The 17109-nt window shown below is 57.6% G+C and overlaps 1 protein-coding gene across 1 annotated transcript in view; it reads right to left on the reverse strand.

The window, feature by feature from the left end:
- Positions 1-17109, reverse strand: part of LOC132214646 (cadherin-23-like) — a 317401-nt gene that overhangs the window by 28882 nt on the left and 271410 nt on the right. Inside the window, exons 18-21 of the mRNA XM_059661973.1 lie at positions 14346-14418; positions 10868-10984; positions 7097-7209; positions 5737-5844 (exon numbers count right to left, since the gene is read on the reverse strand). Of these exons, the coding sequence (XP_059517956.1) occupies positions 5737-5844; positions 7097-7209; positions 10868-10984; positions 14346-14418 (411 nt within the window). The remainder of the gene's footprint in view (positions 1-5736; positions 5845-7096; positions 7210-10867; positions 10985-14345; positions 14419-17109) is intronic.

Consider the following 17109-nt stretch of genomic DNA (forward strand, 5'->3'; position numbering starts at 1 on the left):
CTTATATCCCCACCCCAAGGAGGGACTGGCTGGCCTCAGTGCTGCCCTGACCTAGGGCCACATCCCCACACACACCTGCTCTCCCAGGGAACTTCTTAGCCATCTACCTGCCCTGAGGGGAAAGCAGAGCTCAGAGAGGCACAGCCAGACTTAAGGTCACACAGCACCAGCCCTGGGGCCGTCCAGCCGCCCCCCAGCCCCAGGGAAGCAGTGGTGCCCACTCTTCAGCTCGCCCCTGGCCCTGTGCTACAGGGGCCACTGCAGCCCCGGAGGTGGACAGGAGGTGGACAAGAGGTGGCGGCAGGGTGACCGCAGTCCCCGGGGCCGCATCAGGACACTGTCGTTTTTCACTCCAGGACACTTGGCGATGACAGCCCCGCCTCGTCAGCTCCTTTATCCTCCTCAGTGTGGGGCCTTTTGTGCTTTGGCAGCAGAATCTGGCCCTCCTCTGGCTTAATCCCCAGCCGAGGCATCTCTGGGGCCACCGGACCAGAACAGACAGATGGGCCACTGCGGCCAAGGGCTCCCATCTGCCCCCGAGCCCTGGGAGGCCCGGGAGAGAGGCCGATGCTGGCACGGGACCCTGAGCTGCTCCTGGCTTCTCTGCTTCGAAGGGGGACGCAACCCCGCTCCCATCCCCACTGCTCAGCCCAGCCCCTCCTTTCCCAGCCTTGCTGCCCCAAAGGGCCCGGACGTAAGGGGGCAGCCCTCCAGGCCTGAGGAGCCCGCCGTGCTGGGCACGCTGCCTCAGTCTGCCCAGCCTCTATGAGGGGGACCCAGTCGCCCTGCATTGACAGGAGACGGGGCTCCTAGCACTCCGGGCGGCTTTCTAGGCAGGCAGGCAGCCTGCTGACGGGTAAAGGAGACCAGAGGCCCTGCGTTTCTACACTTTCTCTCCTATGACAGGAGGGGGATAGTCCTTATCCCCGTGTTTCCGGTGGGGAAACTGAGGCTATGAGGCAGTTAAACAACCTGCTCCAGACCGGCAGCCTGTTGCTGAATGCACTAAGTTCACATGGGGAGGGTGCTCCTCTTCTCTTCCCCTCCCCCACCTCTAGGTGCTCGGGGCACCTGGGCAGCTGCTTTGGAGAGATATGAGTAGGGGGTGGGCCCATTCCCTGGTCACCAGGCCGGATGGGGGCACAGGCGGGGCGGCAGGCTGTGACCCCCGGTTCCCTGCTGGGCGATTGTGCGGACTCTCCGGCTTTCCCCTCATTTATTTCCCATTTCACGCTCGTCATTTTTCTCCTGGCCTGACGGGACTAATTCTCCCGCTCTCCTCTCCTTTATTTTGCTGGAGGGTTTGAAAGGCTCTAAATCAATGCCCATCAGCCAGGTCCTTGAAGCAGCCCGCGGGAGCAGGAGGGAGAGTGCGGCCAAAACCTCACTTGCAGACAGAGCAGCCACTCTGCACGCTCCTGCCCGTGAGCGGACACGGCGCGCACACGTGCACACAGACACAGGCCTGGCCCACTCTGAGGGCACGGGATGCAGGCACACACTCGCCTGCACACGAGCTTGGAAAGTCATAGGGGGGCCCTTGGGAGAGTCCCAGTTCATACGTCCTAGTCTCTCTCTGACCAGGAACACCCAACCTGACCTGGCAGAGCTGGGGGCAGAAAGGTGAATAAGGCCTTCAACAACTTTCATTCGCGAATACTGTGAGCATACAATGTGCCTGGCACAGGGGCTCAACAGGGAACAAGACAGATGTGATTCCAGCAGGGGAGGCAGATGATGGCGACAATAGCTACCATTTATCAACCTCTCACCATGTGCCTGTGTATTTTGGCTCATTAAGTATGAACTACAACTCTTTCAGGTGGGGACGCTACCTCCATTCTCCAGATGAGGAGACTGGAGCACAGAGAGGTTAAGTCACTTGCCCAGGGTCACACAGCCAGTAAGAGGCATGGCCAAAATGAGAGTCTAGACATTTTGGTACTAGAGGCTGCTTACTGAGTCACTGCTCTACTGTCTCTTAATAAGCAAGGAACCCAACAAACAAATAAACACAGGTTTGGGGAACCAGCTCTAAAAGAAACATGGGGGGCAGAGCTACATTGCCGGGAGCCGGTCCATCCTTGCTGTTTCAAGGGACCTGGCATATATGGCATACTGTTCTTAATATGTTTGCTCACCTTCTTGGCACTATGTGTTTTAACCAAGGTCACCTCTCTGAGAAAGGTTGTTTCCCCAGGTAGGGATTTTCCTCTGAAGTTAGGGAGGGAATAAAACCCCTTAACTAAGTGCCAGGCGGGTAATTAATCACTTTAACTACGAACAATCATGCTTAAGCTACATAATCTTTACTCCCTGGAATGGAGATAAGAAACGCCCTAACCTTTGGAATAGAGATGGATAGGATTGGAATCAACTGGTATAAATACAGATGTAACAAGACAACAGGACACAGAACCTAGACACAGAACCTAGACACAGAACCTACACAGAACCTAGAGACAGACGAACTTCGCTGGAGAGAACATGGCAAAAGATCCTGGACAGAAACTGGAGACAGAACCTAGCGAGAGAATATGGCAAAAGATCCTGGACAGAAACTGGCCACAGAACCTAGAGACAGAACCTAGCAAGAGAACATGGCAAAAGATCCTGGACAGAAACTGGCCACAGAACCTAGCGAGAGAACCTGGCTGAAGAACCTAGACAGAACCTGGCTGAAGAACCCGGCTACAGAACCTGGAGAACCTGGCTGGAGAACCTAGCAAGAGAACATGGACACAGAACCTGGCTGGAGATCCTAACCAGAACTTCGCTGGAGATCCTGAACAGAACTTCGCTGGAGATCCTGACCAGAACTTGGCCGGAGATCCTGGCTAGAGATCCTGGCTAGGCTGCTGATCAACTGAACGCTGCCTCTGTGTTGTTCCTTCTTCGCCAACTCCGTCCACACCTTTGGGGACCCCTGGGCCTGCTGGGGTTAGACCCCAGCACTACATTAGGCAGGGTAGTTAGGGAGGGCTTCTCTGTGGAGGTGGCATTTTCATCTGGGAGACTGGAGAAGAAGCTGGCCATGGAGAGAGCAGGGCTGGGGGAGTAGAGGAGGAAGAACACTCTGGCAGGGGTGGGGAGGGGGACGAAGAGCTGTGCAGAGGCTCCAAGGTGGGAAGAGCTGAGTTCAGACACTGAGAGGCCGCGTAAGTGCTGGGGGCTAGGGGTGCGGTGGGTGAGGAGGGTGGTGGGAGATGAGTCAGGAAGTGGGTCAGCCTCCCGTCACCTCTGGAGCTGACTCCTCACACCTCAGCAACAGCCCCCACCTCACCCAGGGCCACTGTGAGGCCTCAGCAGGGGGCCCCTCAAAGGTATTAAAACATATGCCACATATATTCGCATACATATGTCTCATAGCTATGACAGCGGAAAGAATTGTATGACTATTCCTTTTGAAATTATTTTGCTGTGACAAACTTGATTAATGTATGAGCCCTCGGACTTCCAGTTTCCTGGCAATCATTACACATAACTGGAAATTCCAGAGAATTCTTGAAAATTCTAAGAATTCTAGAAAATCTAAGTGATAATTTGCCCTCACATGTAATGAGGGTTTTTTTGTAATGAGTTTTACAAATACTAAATTTCATAATTACTAAAGTGCCATAACATTCGGTAGCTGTTTAACACAAGCTTTAATTCTGGTTTGGCTCTTCCCCTTTGGGACTTCTGAGCCACTGCATTCTTTTTCAGGTCTCAGTGCCATGGTCACTGAAAGGCTCAAGCGCCCCGACCCTCGCTGCCCGAGCTGGGGGAGCAACGGGCATGTCCGTCCTGCGCTGAGGGGCGGGCTCCCGTGTCTGTCTCCCCAGAGGTGACGGGGGTCTGGCAGGGACTCTGGCTCTTCCACAGGGTGAGATGGGCCCAGTGGTGGGTGTGAGTGTCAGGAAACTCCCTGAGGGCAGAGCAGAAGCAGTGCTGCTTCCTGGGCTCCGAGTGCGGGGCCTGGCACACAGTAGGTGCTCACCGAGCGCTTGTTGAGGTTTCCTGGAGAGGGAGGAGTTGCTGGGCAGCAGGCCCCGGGCCCACTGTCTATGCCTGCTCTGGGCTCAGAAGGATGTGAGGAAAGGCTGGCGACCACAGAAGGCCCCTGGGGACCAGATCTGCAAAAAGCCCAAGGCCGGTGTAGTCCCAGCAGGTGGACTTCGATAATGGCACCCTTGGCTGGTACACCTCCCTCACGTGCCCCTCAACTCCCTGTGGGAGGAGATTCCCAGAAATATAAAGCAAAGGTAAGAATTCAGGTGTTCAGAGGTGGGCATCCAACCCCAGCTCTTGGGGTCCCTGGCTGGGCTTGTCCAGGGCTAGAGCCCAAGTGCCCACGAGGTGGCAGCAGAGAGAGCCCATCAGGTGTGGAGTCCTAGAGAGAGCGCCTGGAAAAGGCCCAGGCTAAGGGTGTCCTACCCAGGCCGGGCTGAAAGGAATCCTCTCTCCCACCAGGGCTTTGAAAAACCGCATGTCCCAGATTCCTTGCCCCTGATCTACTGGACTCTCTGGGAGGGGATGTGGCCACCAGGTGAGAACCATTCAGATTTTGAAAACACAGAAAAGAGGATAGGAAGGTGTGATGGCTGGTTTGTTCTCTCTCTCTCTCTCTCTCTCTCTCTCGTTGATGAAGAGTGGGGGCAGGGAGGCTAGGCATCTGCAGCCCGCGGTTGCTCGAGCTCCGGGTGGGGCAGCCTTACTGAAGGTGACAGTTACCGTCCCTCCCCATCCCACCGGGTTCTCCAGGTTCTCAGGACCCGGACCACCTGCCAGGGCACCCCTGAGCCAGCAGAGGCAGCAGGACTGCTGGGCTGGGTGGTTCAAAGTCAGACAGACCTGGGTTTGAGTCTTGGCTCTGGGAGCTTGGGCAAACCCCTCAAACTCTAAGTCTCTGTCCTCCATAGTACGATGGTAGCAATGAATCCATCTGCCACGTGAAATTGTCATGAGGATAAGAGAGGATTCATGAGAAAACCCCAGCACAGCGCCTGGCACATCCAGACATTTGATAAATGGGGTTGCCATGAGCTGTTAGGTCCACGTCCATCACCGGGTGGCTGGGTGGCTGTGGGGCAGGGGACAAGCCTCCCGAAATGAGACCAAACGGGACACAAGTATGGGGTGAACAAAGAGGGGTGCTCATCCCTGACTTTCCTCAGTTTCCCCGGGACATCTATTGTGGATACCCCGAAACTTTGGCCATTGTCTCTCCTTCCCACCCGAGTCACATCCTGCTCACAGCACGCACAGGGGTCTGTGCAGACCTGACACCCCCATGCCAGCAGATCCCTGGGTGACCCTCAAAGCCCCTGATGGGCTGCCCTGGGCCAGCTGACTGGTGGCTGTGGTGACAGAAGCGGTGAAGGTGCTGAGGGCAGATCTGAAGCTTGTGCAATTTGAGGGAGGGACCTGTGCCTTGCCCGGGGAGGTGGGGGCTGGATTGTCACCAGAGTCCTGGGCTCTCAGGGCAAGCGTGGCTACCAGCTGAACCAGCCCTGGGATGCTGCACTCCCTTGGACAAAGTCTGAAGCCCCATGTCCCCGAGGACGGGGTGAGGGCTGTCCCCTGACCTCTGACTACCTTTCACCGTTCAGAGAGCTCCAGGAACTTCGCTCCAAGAGCTGGCGCAGAGGAAACATGAATCCATCAGCCCACGGGCAGGCCCACAGAGCTCATGCGGGAAGGGCGGACACCCCTGGGCAGGGCAGACCGGGAGTTCCCTGTCCCACCACCACGTACCGTGGTCACATCAGAGTCTGGAGGGGTCATCTCCACCAGGTTGATGTAGTAGGGAGCGTCCTTCCAGGTGGGGTGGTTGTCGTTGATGTCCAGGAGGGTGATGTTGACCTGTGAAGCCACAAGGGGCGCTGTGGGGTGCACCTAGCCGGGCTGCACCAGGACAGTGCCCAGGGAGGGGACACATTCAGATGCCTGTGGAGCATCTTGGCATTAATCCCACCAGGTCAGGGCCTGGCCGGGGGAAGCAGGACCTTCAGAGGGGTGAGGTGCTGCCCCATCAGGAGGCAGAGGAACAGAGGAGATAACCCCTAACATCCCTCCTGTGACCTGGGACTTGTCCCACCCACCCCTGGTCTGGACTAAAGGTGACTGACAGGGTAGGGGAGGTTTAGGATGGGCATCTACTAGGATCCCTTGAGCGTCCAAGTCAGTCTCAGCTATACGCCAAGCAATTTCCTGGCTCACCTGTCACCAGGTAAATTATTTATGGAGCTCGGAATCCTATTAGCGGGGGCCTCCTGTGGCTGAATAAGGCACTGGGGACTTTTCTGCCAAGTCCCTGGCCAACCAATACCAACCCCAGCCTCTCTGGCTGGGCAAGGCTGCGGGCAGTGGCTGGGGCAGCTGCTGTGGGGGGAGGGCCATGGGGAGAGGTCCGGGGAGGGTGCTGAGGGAGAGCCAAAGGAGCACATAAAGATCACGGGGGGGGGGGGGGGGGCAGGTGACGGGATCACCTGGCCGCGGCCTTCCTGCTTCCTCTCCCACAGGCGCTTGCTGCTTCCCGCTCCCCCGTTCTCTTCTGCAGCCAGAGCTCAGTCAGGACCCTCAGCCGTCCTTCCTCTAGCCAGCCTCCTGCCCACCTTGGTGGGGTGACAAGGCCTTGCATGGGGCTCTGGCCCCTCATGGGTCCTACTTGCTCACGTCTCAGGGTTAGGGGTGGGGTGGTGCAAGCCCCAGGGACCCTCTAAGGGCCCTGCTTCTGGCTCTGAGCCACTCAGGGAAATACCTGCTCCTCTAGGAGCCCATAGGGAGGGGCCTGTGGGTCTCCTGCCTTCTCCTACCTGGCCAGCTGGTCTTTTAGGGGCAGAGGAGAAAATATTTGCTCCTCCCAGTGCCCCCATGTCCCAGGTGGGAATGCCTTTCTTCCCACAGACGTGGTGGCCGCAGGGCTGACCTTGGCTGACAGCAAGTTGGTGATTGACATCTTGTTGGTAGCCACCCTTACTCCACTCCCATGGTGCCTCACGCTACCTCAGGACAAAGTGCCTAGGGGCCTAGAGGTGTAGCCTGAAGAAGAGCTGGGGGAAGTGGCCTGGATGGCGAGCGAGGAGCTGGGGGGCACGGGGGGGGGGGCACTCACGGTGGCGATGCCAGTTTTCTGGTTGTGGCCCACGCCCCCATCCACTGCTCGTACGATGAGGATGTATTCAGACTTGGCCTCACGGTCCAGCAGGGAGGTGGTGGTGAGTTCACCTGCAGGAGAGAGGGTGCGGGAGAGAGGGTTTGGGTGGGCCAGGGAGAGATTGGGGAGGGAGGGGAGAGCAAGGAAAGGAGGAGGGAGAGAGGGGAAAATAGAGAGGGAGAGTATGAAAGAGAGGCGCTTGGAAGATCAAATGAGCTGGCAGTGTGCGTGCATGTGCGCATATATGCTGGGGGTGGTGAGACGGTGCTCACGGAGGGAGGGGAGAGCACTCACACCTTGGGAGCTGGAACCCCAAACTGGGCAATATAACTCCATGAGGAGGAGGTATTTTTTTTTAATATATATTTTATTGATTTTTCTACAGAGAGGAAAGGAGAGGGACAGAGAGTCAGAAACATCGATGAGAGAGAAACATCGATCAGCTGCCTCCTGCACACCCCCCACTGGGGATGTGTCCACAACCAAGGCACAGAATCGAACCCGGGACCCTTCAGTCCGCAGGCTGACGCTCCATCCACTGAGCCAAACCGGCCAGGGCAGGAGGAGGTATTTTCAAATGTGGGAAAACCAAGGCCACCTGGGGCTGGTGGCTGGCAAACGGGGCAGAAGGGCCATCTGGCTTCGAGCTCAGACACCAGGGACCCCTCATTAGACCTCCAACACATCGAGAGCTTCACACATGTCCCAACTGCCCCTCATCACCGGACAGCTCAACCTACAGGGCACTGAGAGTTCATAGCTATAAAATCATTTCCTGAATTGCCTGTAACATAGTTACATTGCCTTGAAGTTTATTTAGCATATAAACTAATTATTCTATTAAAGATAAACATTAACAATAGACCACAACTTTTGTCAGCTGTTTTTGCCTTTTCTTTGTATTTCGGTCTCACAAAAATATGGCAGTCACCTTGGTAGTTGTGTGCTGGTAACTACTGGACAACCAGGTCACCAAAAGAAAAAGAGGCATCTGCCCATTGCCATGGTGTAAACATCCCCACCAGGGCCCCTCTGTAAATGACCAGCTTGATGGCACTGAACATGGGGTTGGGGAGCGGTGCATACAATAGGCTGTCAGGGCAGGAGTGAGCCAGTACCAGCCGGCTTCAGCACACGGGCCACTTGCCATCTCACACGGGCATGGGAAAGAGCTTATGCTCTGCGGACAGTGAGACCCAGATTTGAATCTGATGATGGCCCTTCCCAGACGCCTGGCCTTGGGAAAGTTACTAAATTTCTCCAAACCTCCGTCTTCTCCTCTGTGAGATGGCGATGAGTAGGCCTTTGAATCAGAGCTGCTGTGAGGATTAATTATAGGTGAAGCTCCCGACACTCAGAAAGTGCTGGTTTTCTTCCAATGGACTGAGAATTCTCCAAGGGTAGAGACTGTGTGCTATCCATATTTCTATCCCTACTGCCTGAGCTGTGCGGCTTGAAGCAAGTTACTTAACTTCTCTGTGCTCATTTTATCTTATCATGACACAAGGGAGCTGGGCCAGATGGTCACTGGGACCCCTTCCATTGACATACTTCCCTCCCTTCCATGCTGGCCTGCGCAGGGCTGAGAGGGGAGCTGGGGGTGAGGGACAGGGCAGCGAAGGTGCTGAGGCCTGGAATGAAAGACTGGCCAAGGTCTGCCTGCCTAGACACGATCCTTGGTGGGGTGGTGTCGATTAATTGGCAGGGCGAGGAAGAAATTAATCTCTAAAAAGTTTTAAACATGAACTTGTCGCCATGATAGATGGCTCTTCCTGTCTGGGAAATTAGATCCAATTAAGGCCACCTTGGTGGAGCAGGCTTGGCTAATTTGACCGAAGAGGTAAGAGGAAAAACGTTTACACCTTCAGAGAGAAAGGAGCCGTGTGAAGGCAGCAAGAAAATGTCCGTGTCATTACTGAAAGCCCGGGGGTGGAGCTGGGGTCCCTGGCTGCGGAGGCAAGGCGGGCGCTGAAAGGTCAGTGAGTGCAATCGGTATCTGGGTGGCAGCATGAAGCTCTGACGTGGCTTTCTGTAAGGTAGCAGTTAAAGTCTGGGCTCCGGAGTCGGAAGTTCAGGCTCTGCAGGTCCTCAGGCAAGTTACTTAACCTCTCCTGTGCCTCAGTTTCCTCACCTGGAAAATGGGGAGAATGCTAGCGCCTGCCTGGCAGAGTGGTGAAGAAAGTGAAATGGGATGATGCCAGTCAGAGCACTTACAACAGTGCTGAGCACTTGTCCATGTTAATGAGATCATTCTGAGCGCCCCCCCCCCACCCCGGAAACGTGGGCTCGCTAAGGGCGGAAGCTTCTGAGAGCAGGGAGGAAGACCTCCGTGCTGTCAGAGGGGGAGAGAGGCTCAGGATGGCCTTGAACGTGTTCAGTCTCTGTACACATTTCAATCAGCCATCCGCTCCCCAAGCCCCCAGGAAAAGGGGACCAAAGAGACTGAAGGCAGACTTCAATCAGGAAGGCGTGGTGACAGGAAGACTAAATGCCCCACTAGCCCCTGAACACCTCCGGCAGGGATGGCCAGTGTTCAAAGAATCTCACTCGCTTCCCAGGCTAGAATGATTGCTGCAAAGTGGCTGTCAGGCCAGGGACTGCGTTTCCTAACCTTCCTTGCATCTAGGCAGGCCGCTCCCTGGTTCTGGCCAACAGGATGTGTGACAAGTGATGTATGTCGCCACTAGGCTTGGCCCAAAAACATCTCCTTACACAATACTCCACGCTCTCTTTTCCCTTCTGCAGTGACTTTGGAGCCACAATATGGAAGGGGCCTGGGTCCCAGCATCATTGTGTGGTAGGCTTGCCACTGAGCACAACACTGGACTGCTGTGGAGTTAGAATTTCTAGTGTTAAGCCACTGAGATTTCAAGGTTTGCTTGTTTAGCATCGACAGTTCCCTTACCTGACACAGAAATGGGCCCTGAGAAGTGGAATGCCCTGTATCCCCACTAAGCTGACTTAGAACCCTATGAGGACAGGGCCATGTTCCATTCCATTCTGTACCCCAGCACCTAGCACAACACTGCAGATATCCATTCATATCTGAGTAAATATATGAATGAATGTCCAGGGGCCTCATAGTCCTTCCCAGCGTCTGGATGAAAAGCCTGGGGTCTCTTATTGCTTTTTCCTGAAGCCCTTCCTTTCCAGCTTCAAGGAGCAGAGAAATGAAGAAGAAAGGAGTGTTGCATGGGCTGAGCAGAGCCAGGGATATGGGCCCCTGGGTGAAAAGAACAAAAGAATAATGATAATCACCTAATTTTGTTAGCACTCACTATGTGAGGGACTACTCTAAGTGTTCCCTAATGACTCACTGAGCTCACACAACAGCCCTCATATGATCACCCTCATTTTTAGGGGGGGAAACCGAGGCACCCCCTCTGTTAGGAAAAGGAGCCAGGACTGAAAAATGAGGTCGGCAGCTGAGGGAGGGGAACAGCTAGGCTTGACGAAAGGTGTCCCTGAAGAACGCCATGTAAAGTGGAACACATTTTAAACATGACAGGATTCTTCACCCCTGGAAGACATTCTCCAGCGGGTAAATTCATGTTGTGATTTTTTTGTTAAGATCCATCATCTCACTCAAATTACTATTTCAGGGATGAAGCCAGGTGCTCAAAGCTGGTTTCCTGTAAAACACGGGCTTCCTGTGAAAGGGAGGAGGCCCTGACCCAGAGGCAGGTCCTGGGTCACCTGAGGTGCAGAAGATGAGAGCGCGGGGCTCACCTGAGCGGGCGCCGATCCGGAACTGGGAGGAGCCCTCCAAGGAGTAGATGATGGACTCCTGGCCGTACTCCCGGGAGCGGTCCAGGTCCGTGGCATTCAGGATCAGCACCGTGGCTCCTGCCGGGAGACAGGGCGGGGGGGGGGGGTAGCTGCTGCTCACCATGGCCTTTCCCCCACCCCTCCCTGGCTGGTCACCATAATACACTCAGATTGACCAGCTTTGACTTTGAGTCAAAAAGAAATGAAGCTCCATATTAAATTTCTGCCTTTATTATATTCCATTTCAGTCTTGTTTTATCTTGTTCACAGGGGGAGTTTATTAGAGTTTTTATTTTCTATTCACTGTCCAGTTAAGGCCCTCACCCTCATTTCTTTCTTGGTGGAATCTGGGCAGGGTATCGGCCTCTCCAGCTGCCCTGGCCAGACCCTGCGAGCGGCTTGTCCTGCAGCCGAGCCGGCCAGGGCTTTCTGGGCCCTCCTGCCACCCAAATGCCAGCTCTGGCAGAGGGGCGAGCAGGTTCAGTGTGAGGATCTCTGGGCTGGAATCCGGTGGGACCTCTGCCAAGTGCCTTAACTTGCCTGAGCCTCAGCTTCCCCCTGTAAGACGGGTCTAACCATGAAGCCATGTGTGGGGCTGTTGGTGAGGGTCCCACGGATAAAGGGTGCAGGGCACAGGCCAGGCCGGGTAGTGCTCACTGACCTGCAGCCGGGATTACTACTGTGCTGATGAACCAACGGTCCCTGGGGGTGTAAGGGGCCAGGCAGGTGTTGTGGGACAGGGAGGTCATTCTGGGCCCTTCTAGGTAGCTGTGGGGCCTCGGATTTGACTCCTCAGTCCTGCCCTAAGCAGGAGACAGATATGTGGGCTGACACACCACTTTAACCAAGCGTATTCAACTCTGAGCAGGAGTACGTGCCACGATGGAGGCCCCTCCTTGGCAGAGTCAGGGGAGGTGGAATGCAGGGGCCGCTTCAGCAGTGACTTCCTCCAGGCGATGCCTGAGACTGGGATGGGGGAGGGTGGGCCGGGTACAATCTGGTACCCACCCAGCAAGTCATCAGACACCAGGGACGGACCAGGAAGCTCTCTGTGGAAGGCTCCGAGGTGCCAAGGAAGGTCACCCCTAACTCCAGCTGCCTCTGATGCCCCCAGCTGACCCCAACTCCCCCAGCTGACCCCGACTCCCCCAGCTGACCCCGACTCCCCCAGCTGACCCTGACCCTCCTGCTGACCCTAATTCCCCAGCTGACCCTGACTCTCCCAGCTGGCCCCGACTCCCCCAGCTGCCCCCGGCACCCCCACCTGACCCTGACTCCCCCAGCTGACCCTGACCCTCCTGCTGATCCTGACTCCCCCAGCTGACCCTGACTCCCCCAGCTGGCCCCGACTCCCCCAGACTCTCCCAGCTGACCCTGACTCCCCCAGCTGACCCTGACTCCCCCAGCTGGCCCCGACTCCCCCAGACTCTCCCAGCTGACCCTGACTCCCCCAGTTCCCCCTGACTCCCCCAGCTGACCCTGACTCTGCAGCTGACCCTGACTCCTCCAGCTGACCCCGACTCCTCCTGCTGTCCCTGACTCCCCCAGCTGAGCCTGACCCTCCTGCTGACCCTGACTCTCCCAGCTGACCCTGACTCCCCCAGTTCCCCCTGACTCCCCCAGCTGCCCTGACTCCGCAGCTGACCCTGACTCCTCCAGCTGACCCTGACTCCCCCGGCTGACCCTGACTCCCCCACCTGACCCCGACTCCCCCAGTTGCCCCCGACACCCCCACCACACCCCGATTCCCCCAGCTGACCCCGACTCCCCCAGCTGCCCCTGACTCCTCCTGCTGACCCTGGCTCCTCCGGCTGACCCTGACTCCTCCAGCTGACCCTGACTCCCCGGCTGACCCTGACTCCCCCGGCTGACCCTGACTCCCCCACCTGACCCCGACTCCCTCACCACACCCTGATTCCCCCAGCTGACCCCGACTCCCCCAGCTGACCCTGACTCCTCCTGCTGACCCTGGCTCCTCCGGCTGACCCTGACTTCCCTGGCTGACCCTGGCTCCCCCGGCTGCCCCTGGCTCCTCCGGCTGCCCCTGACTCCTCCGGCTGCCCCTGACTCCCCTGGCTGACCCTGACTCCTCCGACTGCCCCTGATTCCCCTGGCTGACCCTGACTTCTCCGGCTGCCCCTGACTCCTCCGGCTGCCCCTGACTCCTCTGGCTGCCTCTGACTCCCCTGGCTTCCCCTGACTCCTCCGGCTGCCCCTGACTCCCCTGGCTGCCCCTGACTCCTCCAGCTGCCCCTGACTCCCCTGACTGACCCTGACTCCTCCGGCTGCCCCTGACTACCCTGGCTCACCCTGACTTCTCCGGCTGCCCCTGACTCCTCCGGCTGCCCCTGACTCCCCTGGCTGCCCCTGACTCCTCCAGCTGCCCCTGACTCCCCTGACTTACCCTGACTCCTCCGGCTGCCCCTGACTCCCCTGGCTGACCCTGACTTCTCCGGCTGCCCCTGACTCCTCCGGCTGCCCCTGACTCCCCTGACTGACCCTGACTCCTCCGGCTGCCCCTGACTTCCCTGGCTGACCCTGACTTCTCCGGCTGCCCCTGACTCCTCTGGCTGCCTCTGACTCCCCCAGCTGCCCCTAACTCCTCTGGCTGACCCTGACTCCCCCTGCTGCCCCTGACTCCCCTGGCTGCCCCTGACTCCTCCGGCTGCCCCTGACTCCCCTGGCTGCCCCTGACTCCTCCAGCTGCCCCTGACTCCCCTGACTGCCCCTGACTCCTCCGGCTGCCCCTGACTCCCCCAGCTGCCCCTGACTCCTCCAGCTGCCCCTGACTCCCCCAGCTGCCCCTGGCTCCCCCAGCTGTCCCCTGACTCTACCTGACCCTGACCCCTTAGCTTCTCTGACCCCTCCAGCTGCTTCAGCAATTGCTGACACATCCTCCCCTATAGAATGTCCTCTCTGGATGCAAGTGAAGCCGCCAGCCTGCCCTGAGGTCAGAACAGATTGCCTGGATCCTGAGTGTGGAGCTTATGGCCCTGGGTCTGCAAGCTGAGCCCTGGAACCTGAGAATGACCGAGGGATGAGCCTCCTACTCTTGTCCTCACATTGGAGCACATGTTACCCGCCAAGGCCACCTTTTGGCCATCCTGGCCCCGGGGACCTGGCTCACAGCATCGTAGTCTCAGAACTCTCTGCACCCCCTAGTTAACCACGGTCGCTGGGTTAGTCATCAATCATTACTGTCTTCCCTGCTAGACTGTAGCTGCGGGAGAGCAGAGACCAAGTGCCTAGTGGAGCAGCTGCACATAGTAGGTGCTCTGTAAGCAACTGTTGGCTGGCAGATAACTGAGCATCTCCAAAGGCTCCCCTCACTGGTCATGAGAAACAGACAGGGAGGGCCATGGTGGACAAGCCAGGTCAGCCCACCGCAGTGCCGCGCCTGCTGATCCCTGCATTCACGCCCTCCTGCCTGGGCCCGTACCTGCCATGATGCTCTCCACCACAGAGACGAAATACGCAGGCTTGCTGAAGGTGGGAGGGTTGTCATTTTCATCCTGCAAAGCAGACAGACAGGTTGCAGGAGCCAGGGCGGCAGTGGGGGCTGTCAGCTGTCCCGTGCTGGCATCAAACGGGCATGGCTGGCACGGAGGTACTCTGGCCCCGACGTATAACCAGAGCCAGGCAGGTGTCACGGGGGGCCAGGTGCCCCTCTGGCTAAGCTATAGTTCTAGGAGGTGGGACAGGCCTTGGGGAAACATGTGGGGGTCAGGAAGGGACGGTGAGGACCGGGGAGATGGAGAAAGAAGGCAGCAGTCAGGACTGCCTACCACTCCCGGCCCCCCTGGCTCTCCCGTCGGTCTTCCTGAGTAAGCCGAGCTCCAAGCTTACTCCAGTTCTCCCACTTTTAGCTCATCGGCCCCACGAAGGGGATGCCTACTCAGACTTTCTTCCTCAGCTCTGCCAAGGTGATGCTGGAAGGTTCTAGAAAACCTCCCAGAAATGAAGGGAGAAAGGAGCAGCCCAGCCAGGGAGACACTGAGGAATGCAGGCAGGGGGTCAGGTGGGTTCCCGGCCTGAATTCCAGACCCCACTGCACATTCACAGGAGCACGGCTCCTCCACCCCTGGCGCATCCTGGCCCAGACCCCCCCTTCAGATCTGAGGCAACCCCTCCTCTGGCCCAGCCTCCACCAGTGCAGGGGAGAGGGGAGAGGGGCAGTGGTGGGCCGGTGCAGCCTGTCTCCCGCTCCTCCACACGCCATCTCCCTCCACATCAGGGAGACACTCCTACCCTTTAAGACTCTCTCCCTCACCCCCTGCCTTTTGCCGTCACTCAACAAGAACTGGCCCCTGTTCCCATCTTGGGGGAAGCCTTGTTGCCCCCACCCCCCGACTCGGGGCCTTCCCCGCTTTCCCCACGAGCCCCGCACGATGCCAGCCCCAAGGGCCTCACGTACCCAGAACTGAGAGCTCCCACGAGGGAGACTCCTCAGTAAACCCCCTTTGCCGGAAGCACTTCTGGCTGGTCAAACGTGAACGTGAGGGAGGCATGATATGGGGCCGTCCGCCCCTCGGGACTTCAGAGAACCCCATCCTACCGGGACTGTGGGTGCCCGGAGAGGGACGCGCTTCTCTCCCAGTGCGGCCCTGGCTCTGGGCTGCACCCCGGCTGATGCTGATCTGCCCCCGCCTCCCCTCTCTCAGCGACTGGCTGTGGGAGGCCTCGCCACACATCCAAAGCCTCCACAGCATGCCCGGTGTCCCTGGCGCGGCACGGGTGCCCCATATGTGTGTCTATTTAAGCCTTCTGCTTGGCTGCACGAAGCAGCGCTGAGAATGTCAGTGACAGAGCATGAGGCAGAAACTTATTAGCGGTGATATTTCCCCGGATCCTGGTGCTGCATTCGCTATTAGTTCTAATTCAGCGGCTCCCTCTACAAAAGCTTATTGTCCCCTAATGGGAAATCTACAAACCGAGTTTGACTTCTTTATTAAAAACCAACAAGCAGTGGATGAAAAGGAGTCACCTGGCCCCTCTCACCCGCCCCTCCTCCTTCCAGAACCCTGTCGCTGGGATCTGCCTTTCCCCACCCCCACCCTGTGCAGTCTGTGCTGCCGTCCACGGCCTGGTGGAGGGAGATGGCAGCTCAGACGAGTGACAGCTACTTAAAAACCACCCACGTGCAAAATTAACCCAAAGGCGGTGACCTTTTCAAGTATGGTCCTTAGACTCAGTGACTACGCATCCCAGAGTCCTGCTTGAGAGACGATGTTCACACACAGCCAGGGTGGCCCCTGCCTCTGTTGCCAGACCCTCCTCCTGCTGGAGGTCGGGGTGGGGGGTGGGGGGCCAGGGAAGCCCTGGAAGGAGAGTGTGGAGCCCCTTCTGACCCTCAGGACAGCTCTGAGGGAATATAGCCAATAACACGATAACAACTATGTCCGGTGTCAGGTGGGTACTAGACTTGGGGTAACCACTTTGCAAGCTGTGTATTAGCAGTTGTGCACTTCTGGTCGCCATGTTGCATACCTAAAACGTATATAATATTGTATGCCAACTGTAATTGAAAAACACAATTTTAAAAAGAGTACCAGGACGTGGTTCTGACGGGCAGGGCATCATTCTAGTTGGCTGGTATAAGCCTTGGCATTTCAGGTGGGAGGTTGCAGGTTCAACGGGCAGGTGTTTAGGCTCCTGGGGATCTCTTCCCGTCCTCCCTGCCACTCCTGCAGCCCGATGTGCCAGAGATAAGGCCCCAGACTCTCTGCCCTTCCCTCTGCTGCACCCGGTTCTGCACTGCCTCACCCTCCCATGCCACCCCTCAACCCTGCTCCATGCACCCACTCTTGGCTTTTCTGTCACGGCCAGCCCCATCCTATTTCGTAAGCAAGTGGGGTCCCCTGCCCAGATGAGGACCGTTGCACTCGGTGGCTGGCCCTGGAGCCTCAGCCTCAGTTGCGAGGACGAAGCTAGGGGCAGGGCAGCACCAGGGGCTGCTGGCAAAGCCAGCTGGGACAGGGAGGTCATCCAGCAAGCCAGCTCTGGGCGCGGTGTCTTCCTGAGCATATGTCAAATCACAGCGTATCTCGTAACCTGACAATCTGATCTCATTCTCCTGGAATGGGTAACGTGCTAACTCTTCCATCAACATGTTCGCCCTCCCCTGCAGGCAGCCGCCTCTGAGATGGGGGCAGGCTTGTGCGTGTGCAGTGCCGGAGGGTCTGGGGGGGTGCGTGGGGGGAAGG

Source organism: Myotis daubentonii, chromosome 13 (genome assembly GCF_963259705.1).
Source record: "Myotis daubentonii chromosome 13, mMyoDau2.1, whole genome shotgun sequence".
In the NCBI taxonomy this organism is placed as follows: domain Eukaryota; kingdom Metazoa; phylum Chordata; class Mammalia; order Chiroptera; family Vespertilionidae; genus Myotis; species Myotis daubentonii.